General features: G+C 38.2%; 1 protein-coding gene across 6 annotated transcripts in view; it reads right to left on the reverse strand.

Moving 5' to 3' along the window:
• The window catches only part of WDFY3 (WD repeat and FYVE domain containing 3), a 181,867-nt gene that overhangs the window by 22,436 nt on the left and 144,085 nt on the right, over nt 1–15,346 (reverse strand). For 5 of the 6 annotated variants that reach the window (XM_075751284.1, XM_075751289.1, XM_075751288.1 and 2 more), the window contains 16 exons: nt 14,071–14,231; nt 13,278–13,507; nt 12,334–12,443; nt 11,277–11,459; nt 9,576–9,733; nt 8,054–8,131; nt 6,846–7,073; nt 5,962–6,015; nt 3,593–3,761; nt 3,219–3,382; nt 2,321–2,469; nt 1,966–2,086; nt 1,620–1,705; nt 1,178–1,258; nt 586–640; nt 118–237 (listed from right to left, as the gene is read on the reverse strand). In XM_075751284.1, the coding sequence (XP_075607399.1) occupies nt 118–237; nt 586–640; nt 1,178–1,258; nt 1,620–1,705; nt 1,966–2,086; nt 2,321–2,469; nt 3,219–3,382; nt 3,593–3,761; nt 5,962–6,015; nt 6,846–7,073; nt 8,054–8,131; nt 9,576–9,733; nt 11,277–11,459; nt 12,334–12,443; nt 13,278–13,507; nt 14,071–14,231 (2,147 nt within the window). The remainder of the gene's footprint in view (nt 1–117; nt 238–585; nt 641–1,177; nt 1,259–1,619; nt 1,706–1,965; nt 2,087–2,320; nt 2,470–3,218; nt 3,383–3,592; nt 3,762–5,961; nt 6,016–6,845; nt 7,074–8,053; nt 8,132–9,575; nt 9,734–11,276; nt 11,460–12,333; nt 12,444–13,277; nt 13,508–14,070; nt 14,232–15,346) is intronic. The other variant, XM_075751287.1, reaches the window with a different exon arrangement.

Raw genomic sequence — 15,346 nt, forward strand, 5'->3', positions numbered from 1 at the left:
AACTGGCAATAAAGATAAGCCTCAGTTTTACCAAGGCAGTATGAGCCAGCTATAATATGTGCAAAACCTCCAACATATAAAAGATTACTGGCAAGGCTGACAAGATATTTTATTTACCTCTGAATCATAGTCTGCGAGGATCCAGGGAAAGACAGGGTACTGCATGAGATCATTATAGGATCTGCCCGCCAGAGTGTTTAAGTGCATCAGGTACTGGAAGTTACTGATTTCTCCTCTCTTAAGGAAGACAGATAACAGCACTGTAAAGTGTTCACTTTGCAACAATCAAACATTTATGATGCCAGACTGTCAAAGCATTCAGCTCTCCCCAAACATACAAAACTAACTTCAATATTACAGTGCTTACTCCACTTTTACTACATTCCCTCCCCTTGCATTTTCAACCGGAGAATCACTTCTTATTTGATGATGATATGATTAATTACTACAAACTAAAATGCTGAGATATACTACTATAGAAAGTGTATTCCACCTGTTCAAATAAGAGGATGCAACTTATGTGCACTGATTACATATCACTACAAAATGTGGAATTTAATAAAAACCAAAAATTTTCATACTTACTTCCCATCTTTGAGTAACAGATTTTTCTCCCACTAAAGTGCTAAGCAAGCCAGACCTAATGGGAAGAAGGAGGTGCATTTTCTGACTTAGCAGTAAGATCTGGGTTACATCTTTACAAGATAACCCAAAGTTTTAAGATTAAAAATTGTAAATTGGAACAATTAGAAAAATGTGGCTACATTCCTTTCTGCTTTTTTTTATTTCTAAGCACAGACTGTTAAAATTATGCACATTAATTATGCAATTCAGCGCAAGTGCACATGTATCTAACAGGCTGCCAATGAGGAAAATACCTTTAACAAGTTGGACAAATCTAATGGCTTTGGCACTCCAATTCCTTTCAGAACATATCTGTATACTGATAATGTTAATCCTGATAGCATATATTAATTAGTAAGAAGATACACCAATGCTGCCAATGATATTAGTACATTTAAAATAACTGGAGTGTGACATCACTAGTTATTTATTTTGGTAATGCTCAATTTTAAATTGAGCTTGCAGTACTCTTCAGTGAATCCTGACCTTAATGCAAACATCATTTATTTGAAACTGATGACCTATAGAGCTTGTGAGGAACAGAATCACTTACCCTTGCTCTACGCTGGTGTTTGGTCTCTGCCCAGACACCGACTCCGAACTGTCAGTTAGAGATGGCACCACAGCCAAAAACCTGCATCAGCAGTTAAAAGGAGATTAAGATTAGTGGTTCCGTTCTCGGAACGTCTTCTGCTTAGAAACAGAATGCATTTAGTACAGTTAGAGACTTCGTTTTGAGCAGCTACGTAACATCTTCAACAACATTAGAATAACCCTTCTCTCACTGAAGGCACACAGCAAGTTTTGCGTGCAGGCATTAGCGCTTCCTAGTGGTTCTTTTGTGCAGCACTAAGCTGCTATCAGGTTACCCACTGCCTAACACCCATCGCTCTTGCAATCTCCTTCTGGTTGTTAGGTCACTGTAGGCTCAAATATGGCTCAACACAGATATTTGAAAATACTCAGATTAAATGTTCTAACTTATTTTACAGTACCTTTGATAAACTTTGTTTCGAATCCCTTTTTGGAAAGCTAGAAGATAGTTCCGTCCGTCTCCTGAGAAAACTTCAATTGCAATTGGCTGAAAACAAAGAGGACAAATCCACGTCAACGCTAGCACATTTGCTTGTCACCTCTGAAGGTCAGGCACACAGTAGTTTAGCCATACTGCGCTACATCTGACACCAAATTATACTGAAGCAAACTTTGCTTAGTTTGGCCAGATGTTCTATGTTTGGAACGTTAAAATCCACTAACACACCCAATACACTTTTAAAAATGATATCATCATCAAAAAATTCCAAAGTTTGCTCCTCAATCCAAATATGGTGTCCAAGTTACCTGCAAAAGGTATCTCCTTTTATGTACTTCCTTGATATCTTCATATGCAAAAATGCTGCATGTTCTTTTGAGTTGACTTGGACCCTGCCTTGCTCCCCGAGGTATGATCGGCTCATGCATCCTGTAAATGAGCATAAACAGGGAAGGGCGAAGTGATTTAGAGGATAAATTAAAAGAATTATTCTCTGTGGTATGGTACAATATACCATACCACACTGAGCAATTTGTGAGCACAGAGGAAAATGCTCCTGAAGTCTTTCTCAATCTTATTTTGGAATTGACTCCTCAAAAATTTCATTAAATAATTCTTGTTCAGATATCAAACACTGAGGAAACGCTCTATTAATCTACTCACTTTGGAGGCAGCGTCTCAATGTCCCGTATTTCTCTGGTGGCTGTCATGGTAAATCCGTCAATGACATAGAAGTGCTCTTTCCCAAAGAGCAGCAGTCCTTCGCTGGTGTCAAGGCCCTGAACCCGAGCACAGCGGTACATATGCTGAATCTGTAATGAAAAGCAGACACTTAGCAAAAGCAGGTTAACAAGCTCAGGCTCGGACCGTTGCTTTGTTAGAACAACCTCCAGACACTGCTTTATCACTTGTAGATACAGCAAAAAGTCTGCTTATTCAGAGATATATCTAACGCCTGCAATTAGCAATTGAGAAAGAAGTTAAATGAAGCCTCCTCTGTATGGTACAGATTTATATATTTACCAAATTATCCACTTGCATCATGCTTCTTGAGCATATTTTAGAAACTGTAGCCTACTTAACTATGATCACAAATGTATTTACTGCTATATGTCAGACAAAGTCTGAAATACCAAATACGCAGCACAGTTGTTCAACACTCTTCTTGGGGATAAAATACTAGTTATCAAGGTTTTTCATTCTAATGAAGCAAACAATTAATTACAGATTGTCTGCCAAGTTCAGTATTTATATTTTCAATGTACATTTTCTGTCTGGACATATTAAGCTGATAGGATAATAATCCAAGCATGGAAAACTCACAACCTTTATTTCAGGACAGGTTCTTTTTTCCCCAGCAGACAGAAGGAAAGAAAAAGAATGTTTCCAGTACAGAGTTTTTGACTCAGGATCTCTTTGAACCAGAGCACACTTTTGGTTTCAAGGAAGAAGCTGATGAAATATTAAGCAAATTCAGCTGTAGATCAGGGAAGATATTTAGGACATGTAACGCAGAAATTCCAATACAGTAAGTGCTTAGTGTGTTTGAAGTACACAGTACCTTCTCTCCTTCTTCGAGAAGTCGAAGCAAAGTTGTATTGTCAGTCTTCTCCTCTTCATCAATTGAACTCCCCTCAACAATTTGATCCTGTGATTGGTCCTGGTTCTCATCATCTCCTCCATCAGGAGCAGAGCGAGATCGTTTCAGGGGAGGCTTCACCAGGCCTGGAAAAGAAGAACAGAGATAGATAAATAAAAACCCAACACAGAAAAAATTCACTTCGCAAAATCTGTTGAACTTTGAAATTGCTGATCCAATGCTAAGACAGGAAAACTAGAGTCCTACAGGATCCTTATCTTAATGCAAATGCATGAGAAGATATAAAGACAGATAAATTTAAAGAAAACAGTTCAGGACAGAACAAGTGATCTAACCTTTGACTCTTGCAATAGTGTCCTCCCCATGTTCTGGTTCCTGCTGAGCTGTTTCACCCACTGTATTCTCTTCTATAGCATCCTGAAAGACTGCAGGGTTTCCAGAAGCCAGGCGCATGTAGTACTCCTTACTGTCATAACTTATAGCTCTTCGGTAACGAGCAGGTTTCTTAGAAATAATTGAAGAAATTGCTTGGTCAGTCAACTCCTTACTCCAGTGGACATGTTTCAGGAATACTGTGTGCAGCACAGTGCATGCCCATCAAGTGTTTTGTGCGTGCTCAATCATACACCAACACATACAGAAACAGAGACTCTTCAGTGGATCTGTCAGCTAATTTGCAAGGGAGCTACTCAACCACTCAAGTAATAACGGGGTTGCAGAAATGCCTGCAGATAAACCTACGACATGGGAAAACGAAGTGTGGCCAGTATGTTATGAACTGGCCGCAAAAAGCTGGGATACTTCTGCTGAAGATTGATAGATCAGATGGACACTTCATCATCTTTCATAACTCCCTACAATGTATGCAGCTTATTCGTTAGCCAGCTAACTTCTTTGCTAGGCAATAGTTTGAATAAAAAATTGCCTCAAGGAAAGATATTGATATGTAGAAGCTGATATGAACTAAAAGCAGTCAGGGACTGGCTTTAAGGCTCAGAAATTCTTAATTAATTCAGTTGTTTCTTTTTTACTAAAGATTCTGATGGTTTGTGGGCAGGAGACCGGCACAAGTGTATCAAGCACCATTTGTACTTTTGGGTGATGACAAAATTATGACTGATTTCATTATGGTGGTGGTGTGGTGTTTTGGGGGGGTTTGGTGGGGTGGTTTTGGTTTTTTTTGTTTATAGCATTCAAAATAGAAGTAAGAACTAAATGAGGACAATAAGTATATCAGAATGATCACAGGAGATACAGGTGAAGATAAAAGAGGTATTAGAGAGCCAAGGGCCTTTCCGAAATTAAAACACACTGATGCACATGGATGGATGAAAACCCATTGATTTTATATTGCAGTTGAAAATTTTCTTCTTTGACTACTGTTTAACCCCACTCTCAAACTCTAGAAAGCTTTATGAATGTGCTCAGTTCTCAATAAAAAAAAATTTTTTTTGGTAGCATTATTTCCCATGAATTTCAAAATTAGGTTGGGATAATTACAAAATATTGTTATTATAAACCCAGTTCAATGCTTTACATTATGCAGAATTGTAGAATATCACTGTCACTTCAGTTAAGATTCTCCCTTGCCAACTTTTGCAGTAATAACTAGAAACACATAAAAAGTGATTTTTTTGGGAAGGGTGGGGTGGGGTTCATCTGTATCATAGTATAGTGGGAAAATTAATGACCCATAAAATCAAACTACCTTTACTACAAGTGGATGCTCGGGATGATGAAGAGATTAAGATCAGCAACACAGAGATTCACTATTGGCTGCCCCCAAAATCAAACACTTAAGGCACTGTGATCTAATTTGGTCACTTACATTCAACTAGGTCTTTACTCCTTGTCACCACAAAAATGCCACTTAAATGATGTTTAAAACCTCCGTGGAAACAACTTATGTATAGTCTACAAAGAGAAATCCTAACTAGCACTGCTAACATGAAGAAAGGAAAACATTAACAATTTATATTAGATATTCTGTATAATAGAATTACTTTCATTTATATGTATTAGTTTATTGCTCAATGTAATTCAAAACAAGTGAACGCACATTACACATTGTACTTAGTGATGGGCAAGACTGCAAATGTAATTAACAGAGAAGCAGCACACTACTGAAATGCTTGTAGAGCAGCCACTTCCAAACAAGTCTGTTATTTTCAAGGTGGGATTCGTATTTTTTAAACAAATGTGTATACTTAGTAGTAAAAATGAGAAAAGTCATCTAAAACAGAATTAACATGGGCTCCAACAAAAGTAGGCCTGTTACTGCCCATTACGGCCAAAAAGGAGAAAAACTGCTCACCAGATCCTCTCTTAGAAAGAAATACTTTCCCAGTAAGTGCTTCCAAGTGATCATGTTGCCCATTACTAAACAAGTTCCACCGACCATTAGTTCAGATCCCAAAGCCACAACACTTCACACAGTGAGAACAGTGATAGCACAGCCCAACACAGCCTGTTAGTGTGCAGCAAAGGTCAGATCTACAGAAAGTTTTATTAGGTGAAGGTTGAGGAGAGCACAGTAACATCATCTAACGTGATTACTGAAAAAACCTTTAGGCCTGGAAATATTTACTGAAAGAGCAAGTTGAAAGCCAAATGTAGAAGCCTTGTTAAGATTGCCTAACATGCAGGAGGAAAAAAAGGTTGTATTTATTTTACATTCTTTCAGTCAGTGTACTTGTTTCTTTACCTTTTGAGGAATGGTATCATCGGATGGCTCAGGAAGTCTACTTGAGAAGTCAGACTGAAAACAGGGCATCAATTATATAAGCGTCAGAGAAAGAACACTTTTGAGAAGAATGTATGATGGCATGTTCTCCACTTTGTGTGAATTACTTTCACTACAGCTATTCTGTGTCAGAGTACAAGCAGACAAACATACCTAATGGTTTAAAATTGGTTGAATGCTATTTTTTGTTTGCTTGTTTTAAGTACTTTGACACGCATGCTTAATTTGAAGAAAAAATCCTGCATGCGTGCATACACGCGTGCCTAAAAAGACACAATAAAGACTGCTCCGTTTCTTAAAAATGGTGTTCCAAAATTAACAGGAAGTAACTGCCAAGCTTCCAAAGGCCACGCGCATTTCTGCTATGCAGCCCACATTCATATTTGCAGACGGATGAAAGTACATTTCACAAACATACCCAAACCAAGGCCCATAGCCTGTTTCTTTTTTTTTGTTTTAGATCACTGCTTACCACATTATCTAGCATAAAGCTGAGAACTCAGACTGAAACCTCCCATAGTTATGGTACTTCTCAGCCTCTACAGGCTTGTGAAGATGCTTTTGCTGTTCACTGTCGTGATCACTTAGTTGATGCAAGCACGCCTCACTTTACATTGCAATTGCTAGTCTTTGAGTTCACTTGGTTTTGAGCCGAGTGATTCAATCCCTTCCCTAAATATACTATGAGGAACAACTGAACCTTACCAACCATTTAGGACATGAACACAGAATACCAGGTAATACAAACAGAGTAAAATATGTTTCTTAAGAAAAACTTCTGGAAAAAAACCAAACAGATTTTACAACAGGGCATAAAATCACATCACAAAATCTTGAATACTTACCAGCAAGTTTGTTTCTTGCTCAGCTTCAGGCATGTAGGGGTACTGAATATAAAACATGTCATTTCGCACCATCTTTTTCCTCATTCTGCAGGGACCCTCAGTCATCTCCAACATCCACTTGTCAAGATGGGAGCCAATGGGGGGACCCCACAAACCTCGCTCTCGTAGTAACTCGTATTCAATTTGAGACCACTCTTCTGTCACGTATTTTAATGCATTCTGCTGACGCTGAATACAAAGACATTTGTATATGTATCAGGAGTGATGCTTTTAAACCTGTCTGATGTGAGCATTTTCACTACATTACAGAAAAATGCGTAATAATTCATAATTCTAGTAGCATTTTCTAGTAGGCCTTAATTAGATTTCTGGTGTCAGTTACCATAAAAGCCGGATTCATATTATAATCTTCTCAACAAAAAGGGAAAAAGAAAAAAAAGAAAAGGTAAAAGCTCTGCTTTTGGTTTGTATTGTTAATTGCAAATGGCAAATAGGTAAGAATTTATTTTGAAAAAGGATTTTAAGAATGAAAACAAAAATTGTTTTGGAGGCCTTCCCTGCCTTTATTTACACTGGAGAGAGAAGTTAAATAAAGCCAAGTTTGGTGATTGTTTTTTTTAAGTAATTGCTTTCAATGACTTGTTTCTCTCAGAAGCTGATGTCTTAAGATTCATAGCACACAGCTTAGCAACTAGTTTGAACCAAACGTCTTTGGGGATGTTTGGAAGAAACCACAGGGTGCAGTGATTTCATTCTGGAAGGCACAGAGCAGCCACTTTCTGTCACTACATGATTTGGGAAAGGTACCATAAAATTTTCTTTGTGTTACTATAAAAGCAGTGTTTGTACACAATGCTTCTCCGCATCCTCTCTTAAGTTTTTGTACAATGTTTTAGAAAGACAGCATATTTCCAATCTCTTTTTCGTTTTTACACTTTTAAGGAAAGACTACTTAAGCTTCTTGAAAAAAATTAAGATTTGACATGTAATATTGCTACAAGAGTTTTCATCTACAACCAGACAGAATTTCCTCATTTGTTTATTTGATTACATTTAGAGAAACCCTTAAAAATAACAATTGTATCTAAACATTCAAGCATTTCACCAATGACAGCCTACTATTTTAGAAGCCTCATACTGAGAAACGGATCAATATAACCTAACAGGTCAAAATATCAGAGTAAGGTAATTAATTGTCTGAACTATACCTCCTGATATTCCTTATACTGCATATCAACCAGGTCCCGAACCACTGCAATGTGAGTAAACATCCACTGGGAAATTTCCTAATACAGAGGGGTAAGAGGACAGACAGAATGACACTTTATAAAGATGATTTTGTTTGAATCAAAGCCTACAAATACATTGCATCACCTTGCTAAACTTGCTCAACTTGCTCACAAACGATAGTTTCTTTTAAAAAAATGACTTAGATAATGAATTTCAACGTACTGCATGCCACAGTATTTAATGTTTTGTTTGGTGTTTTTGGTTTTAGGTTTTTGTTTTTTTTTTTTAAAGGCAGTAAGTTCATGTATAGGAGTATCCTTTAAAAGAAACTGGCAAACATTTGGAAAATATTCCAAACACATGACTAACAGTTCAGAACATTCCCAAACAGCCAAAGATCGGCACTGACAAATATTACTACTGTTCCCTATTTCCTTTTAAGTAATATTTTGTGGATGCTGCCTAGTTTGTTGGAAATCCTCAAGACACCCAGCACTCCTGTACCACAATATACCTGTTTTCACTTATTGCTCCCTTTGCTCATACAGCCAGCAACAGTTCCTGCCAGTTCAGGAACTGTTCCTGTCAGTTCCTTTTCATTTTAATATGGATCCCTGCTCACCAGGAAAAGGACTGAGAGAACTGAGAATTCTTTATTTTATCAAAGCCACTGAATAATTTTCAGATCAGAAAGAGAACTGGCAATGTATTTTTTCACAGGACACAAACACCTGATCAAATCAACTGAAGTTACACATTTCCTTGTGTCAGGAATATACCTGCCGCCCTTCACCCAACATATTCCCAGCATTTCAAGTGCTAAATGCAGTAAGAACTCAATCCTCCAAAATTTTCAAACCCCTCTCTTTCCTTTGTTTTCAATGCCTCAAATACTTTATACTAACTCCTTGCAATGCTCCACCAGGTACTGTACTACTGAGAGCATCGCTGCTGTGCTACTCTGGTCTAACTTTCTTTAAATAATTTCTTTTTTTTTTTTAGCAAGCAAGTTCATAAAGTGAATGTCCATCACACATTGTTTTGCTGAACTCTTCTCTATAGTACAATAAAATCGGTGCAAAGCAGCATTTGTTTAGTCATGATACATACACAGTCATATAGGGATTTTCCTAAACCACACAATCTTGGGGGCAGGATGGAAAAAAGAACAAGCATCTATCTCACAGCTTCCATTTCAAAGTAGTATTGCAAACTGAGTTTAAGACCCAGACTAGCAAAGCAATAAAGCATATACATAACCAGAAGCAGCTGAGCAGTCTCACCAACAACAGAGAGTTTAACTCTTGGCTTAATGTTACAGATATGCAGATTAGGACACACAGAAGATGCCCAGTCTGGATATTCAAAAAGGGGAAAGAAAACCAAGCACCAGGTATCACTTCATACTCTGCAGGATTCCTTACACTGGGATATTTACCACAAACCCTGAACATACATTGCTGGATTTTAGACTGGGTGTTACTAATTGACAGAAATTACCTGTGTAGAGAGGTTGTGTTTATTGAGCCCACTCTCCTTGCGGTTTCTCCTGGAACCAGTTAGTTTAGAGAGGCCAAACCCACTGCTAACCCGTGAAAGTTTGGACTGTGTGGTTGGAACCAAAGCCTCCCCTCTACTGATGCATTTCTTCTCATGAGCTGAAAAACAAAGAGAAAGTGTTAGGAGCACTTTTTAGTGGTTTTTGTTTTTTTTTTTTCTCCCTCCCCATTATAGTTGTTTTCTTTAAACTAGAGTAACCTTTGCTACTGCTTTTAAAAGGTGGGTGTTTTGGGGATGTTGGTGGTGTGTTTGTTTGTTTGGGGTTTTTTGTTGTTACTTGTTTGTTTTCAGAGTGCCCAGCAGCACTCACATTCATGTCCAACATTCATGACTTATATGAGTAAAGATCCCCAGGTGAAATATGGGTAGATACTAGCAAAAAAAAAAAAAAAAAAAATGCAGCTGAGCACCATATGTCTACCCAAAAAGGAGCTACAACACGACCCCACTAACCAATCCGGCAGCAAAATACACTGTATTGAGCAGAGAAGCTAGGTGGGCCTACTACACCTTTTTGTGCACATACACCCATCCTAGTTGATAGCCAAGTCCACAAGACTAGTGTGCTTACTTTAAAACTGCACTAAAAAAAAAATAAAAAAAAATCACAGCTTAGTTCAACTCTCTCAACAGTTTAATGTATGCCCAATATTCAGCTAATGGATCGTATTGTATATCAGTTACCTTTGATTTAGAAAGTACTGTTCATGTTCCCTGTTCCTTTAATTCACTTCACCTTTGAGCTTTCTTCTTCTTTTAAAACCACTACTATTTTCTTATAGCAATAATTTCTCGAAAGATCCTTCATTCTACTCAAAACATTTCTGCAAAGAGACTATCAGGGAGATACTGGAAACTTAAGGAAATATCAGCCAGGGACAAAGCACATCTAGAAATAGAGAGACTGTAAAAACAAATATTCCAAGTTTCCAGAACTGCTTTCTGTACATCCAGGTTAGCCTCAATTATTTTAGAGTCGTGTAATCAGCAAAAGAGTCATGTCTACGGAATTTTATTATCTGCTGCCTAACCTCTTGCTAATTCAGTCCAGCAACATTTGGCCTTCTTTATTACACAGGTGCAGAGCTAACTTGTAGATTTAATTTGTTGTCCACCAGGATTCCCAGGTCCTTCTCCTGCAAAGCTGCTTCCTACGCTGAACAGATTTTCCAGCCAAAGGAGAAGTCGTAGTATCACTGCTGCTAGAGAAGGACTGCTTGGTCACACATTTCCAATCATGTCACCAGACCAAGAGTTTGCAGGATGCACCCAGGCGTGCTCAAGAGGGTTCCCCCTCCCTGCCTGGCACATCCAATCCTGAGAATGGTAACACAGATCATGCCAATCTGAGTGTTCATGGAAGGAGCTAAATGACTCCATCACTGTAACTACTGTGCGCTATTTGATGTGTGCTGACTCACAAACACAAGACTTTGTCGAGACCACCAACAGTGTTGAATAAAGGGCCTGTGTGCAGTGGAGTGTAAGAATATCCTATTCTGAATGAGAGATGTTAAATGGTGGCAGTTTAGAGTACTTACCGCTACACAAAAGCTAAGCCCATATTAAAACATCCAGTGCGTAAGGCTCACTTCAGGGAAATCTACCATTCAGGACAGATAAATCCTCAGTTACACTTACCCAAATGATTTTGCCAACATTTTAAACTTGCTTCCTCAATAAAAGGTCTTGCAACAGTTATATCCACTTGGCCACGATCATTGACGGGCAGCGTCACTTTGAAAACTTCTTCTAAAACCTGTTTTTTACTATGGATCAGCTCTGTCCACACTCTGTTTATGGCTTTTAAAAGAAGCTGGCGACCTGCAAAGGTACAAGATCACAAACAGCAAGCTCTCTATGGCGCTTACAGAATTGGTATTTTTATAGTAGTGAACTGAGTAATTTCTGCAATTATACTCTAGTTTCTTCCCCTCTTGTATGACTTGTGAAATGCCTCTGACCAGACTTTTTTTGCCACTTATATGCTATCAGAAAGTATCTAACAGTTAATTTTGGCAAATTTTTCTCTGTGAATCTGAAACACCAGCTCTGATTAGTTGTGCTTCTTCTCTCACATCCATCTATTAACAAAATGAGATTTAAAAAAAAAAAATCTTATAGACATACGTGTCTATGAACACATACATAATTCCATACATACATAATGCTTTAATATTTTTACATGAGTGTGTGCTTAAGTACACATCTACATAAACATTAAATATATACATATAAGAAAAAAATAATAGGTGAATCCTTTCTTCCACAGCTAGCTCATAAATTTACTTTGAGTGAAAGATCCTGAGGATGCCACAGAATAATAATTCTACAGCTTATACCAATTATTTCTTACCTATGCTCATATAAGATCCAGCTGATACAAAACAATGGTGTCCACTTAGAATGACCCATTTCTATTGCATTCAACTCAGTGCATATAAAACAGTATTTATAATTCTGGTGTGTGTCCAGAAAACAATAAAGAGCTCTTGCTATTTTAACAAAACACTAACTTATCCTGGATATGCCTGTCTTGGTATTTCTAAGTGGTTTTTCACTTGTTTTTAATGTATTTTTATGCACACACACACCTCCCTCCCCCCCCACACCCCCAGCCCAAGAGTAGCTGGGGTTAGTGGTGACAATACAGAAGTGGCATTAGCAGATATCTCTGTCTTTGTTACTCTCAGAATACCTTCGCTGACATCTTGATTGTAGACTCCGTCTGGTTCTATATCAGAGGGGATCATAATATGCCAAGTTGTCATCCTGGCTTCTGCTTCCAATCCAAACCCATCAACGTTGCTACAAATATACAATGAATTAACAGCAACCAGGAAAAAAAACAATAAGCTAAATCATTTGATTCCCTATGACAGTATCACAAAGATTAATACATGCAACATATCTTCGCTGCTGTCCACCTGAGTTCTGATGATCTGCGGTCACAAGCTGAACTGAAGGTTTATGAAAAATGACATGCCATGGACACTGATGTCACCAGAGGAAGCTGGTAATATTTGAAGAAACACAGAACAGATGAGGCCACAAATGGAGAACATTAGGGTCTCTGCTGATGATGCTTCCCAAATGTCTTTGGATGAAACACAAGTTGTACATTTTTTTGAAAAGAAAAAATTAACATGCCAGGCAGGCATTTGCAGTAATGCAGAAAAGTGGGTGTCTACAGCATTTGTCATGGCATCTGATTTAATGCCTAACTGGACTTACTCAGTGTTATACATCCAAGTACTAAGATATGGAATTTGTATGAAATGATTCAATAGACAATAAATCTAGTGACAGATCCCTTTGATTATTAGTTACTTAGCAGCAGTATTTCCTTCTACCTCGAAAACATTTCAAATTATCAAAGCATAACAACAAAATGGTTAGATAAGCACTTGTGTCAGTATTTTAAAATACCTCTGTAAAAGGAGGTAAGAATGTTCCCTATACTCAGGCTCTTCAAACCTAGCTTTGTTTCAAAATGAATCATTTAAGCTTGCTTGCATTTCACTGGCTGGAATGTTATAAACAGTTATCCAGAATCTGCTGACTTATTCACAAGGTGTCATTGCTGAGAGAGAATAGGTCATTTTAATACTTTACAGCCCTGGTTCTGTCTGAGATATTTACCTTCCCACGTGCAGATTAATCAAGCAGTGAGCTAGGCAGCTGATGAACTCTTGATCATGATTTCCAGGTCCCAAAATTAAGTTTCTGTTCACAGTAAGAACCCTTAAGGAATCAAGGAGAGCCACTTGCTGAGGAACAGTTTTGTGCGCCCTTGAGAACTGATACAAGATGGTCCTGTTCAGGCAGTGATAAATAGCATCCAGCGATAGTCCCTGAGATCTTCTTTTTGACTGAAGTAAAAAAACATCATCAGATAGTAGTAGAAAATCAACTAACCAGCACACAATCTTCCTCCAAATTGACCCATACTCATTTTTCAAAATAGGCATTTTACTAAAAGTCTCAATTCCATGAATTTCAAGGAACAAAATGACATTCATACATGATGATACACGTATAATTTTAACATCTATAAATTCACTGCTGATTTCTAACAGTAAGAGTCTTCTAACAATCTCCAATAAAAGCGCCTGAGGAAGCTTCCCAAAAATGTCAAGGTTAATTTAGGGAGCTTCCCAAAATTCACGTGAGGTAAATTTAATTGTTTATTTTGGGAGATTTCTAAAAAATGTCATCTGAAAGCAGTTTTTACTCAACTACCCCATATTAAAGCACTCCACACTGACAAGATCTGCTAGGAAAGCTCAGTAGAGAGACAGAAAGCCTGGGGAAGAAAAGCATGCTGACCTGACATGCATGACTAGCAGGTTGCTTAATGGTATCACTCCATAGATTTTAACGTAACCTGTGAAAATGTTTTCGCAAGCAGGCTAACAGAGAAGAACACTGTTACCTGTGCAATGAGCTGGATTATGAAGTCCACGAGAAGTTTGGATTCTTTGTTGAACATGCCCTGCCAAAGCTTATCTACGACACGCTGTGTAAAATAAAACACATTGTTCACCAGCACTTGGTAGCTTCCTCCACTCGTTATAGGCAGAGATGCATCTTCACCTATGTAAAAAAAAAAACAAACCCAAAAAAACCACATGTGCATACATTCACATTAGTCTGTGCTTTCCAAACTTCTGTAAAAGAGAAAAAGACTTGAAAAAAATCTAAAACTTCATGGCTTCACTAGAATGATCTTGATGGTAAGCAAATGTTTGAAATCGACAGTGACAAAGACCAGCAAAAAGAGGGCTAGAGCGGGAAGAGTCCAGAAGAAATGGTAGTCCTGTGATCCTGAGGCATCATATTTAAGTACAGTCCTCCTTTTCAATTGGAGCTGCATGTGTGTAGAACCACCTGTAGCTTTTTTAAATTATACTTTTGCTTTTTCAAAAATAAAAGAACCTTTTTAAACACCTTGAGATGACAAGTGATATCAGCTGGCATCACTTCTCCCTCACTGCTCAGCTCAATAAAAGTGAGAATCAATGGGCATCACCTGCACACGTCTGTATGTACATAAATGTCAGTCCAGCTATATTAAGAGAAGTTTGAAAAGTGCAAGTGCTTCCATAATTTAAAAAAAAAAAAAAATCATCAATGGTGTTGATATTCACTTGTTGCCTAATCTGCACATAAAGCAACTGATAGTATTGCACCTGGAGGAAGCTGACAAAACATCAAAGAAGGAACGAACACCTGGGGAAACCAAAGTCCTGCTCCTGGGCTGAACAAAGTACTTGTAAGGGCAGGAGACTCTTCCGAGAACCTGACCCAAAGCTTGATGTAACATGACGCTGGATTTATTTTATGAATGCACTGCACTCAGAGACAGACAAATCACTGCTGTGGCAAGAAAGGGAGAGCCATACAAGCACTTTTGAACACAAATACATGCTGTCCAATGACATCTAGGATGGAGATAGAGCAGACCAAGAGCTCCTGGGAAGTCCGGCAGGACACCACAAAATCTGACTGGGCACCTGAGCAGCGATATTCCTACAGGCCACTTCACGATCACCTAAACCCATGCTCTGGTGGGACAGCCTACCCTACTGACATCAAAGTTATAAGCTTCTAATTCTCTTCCTGTCCATTTATTAACTGATCAATGGAGTGCTAACCCCAGAGGTTTTTTTCTGGAGTGCTGCATCCGTAATAAAAGTACAGTAGGAGGA

The sequence above is a fragment of the Balearica regulorum genome, chromosome 4 (assembly GCF_011004875.1).
Source record: "Balearica regulorum gibbericeps isolate bBalReg1 chromosome 4, bBalReg1.pri, whole genome shotgun sequence".
Taxonomy (NCBI): Eukaryota; Metazoa; Chordata; class Aves; order Gruiformes; family Gruidae; genus Balearica; species Balearica regulorum.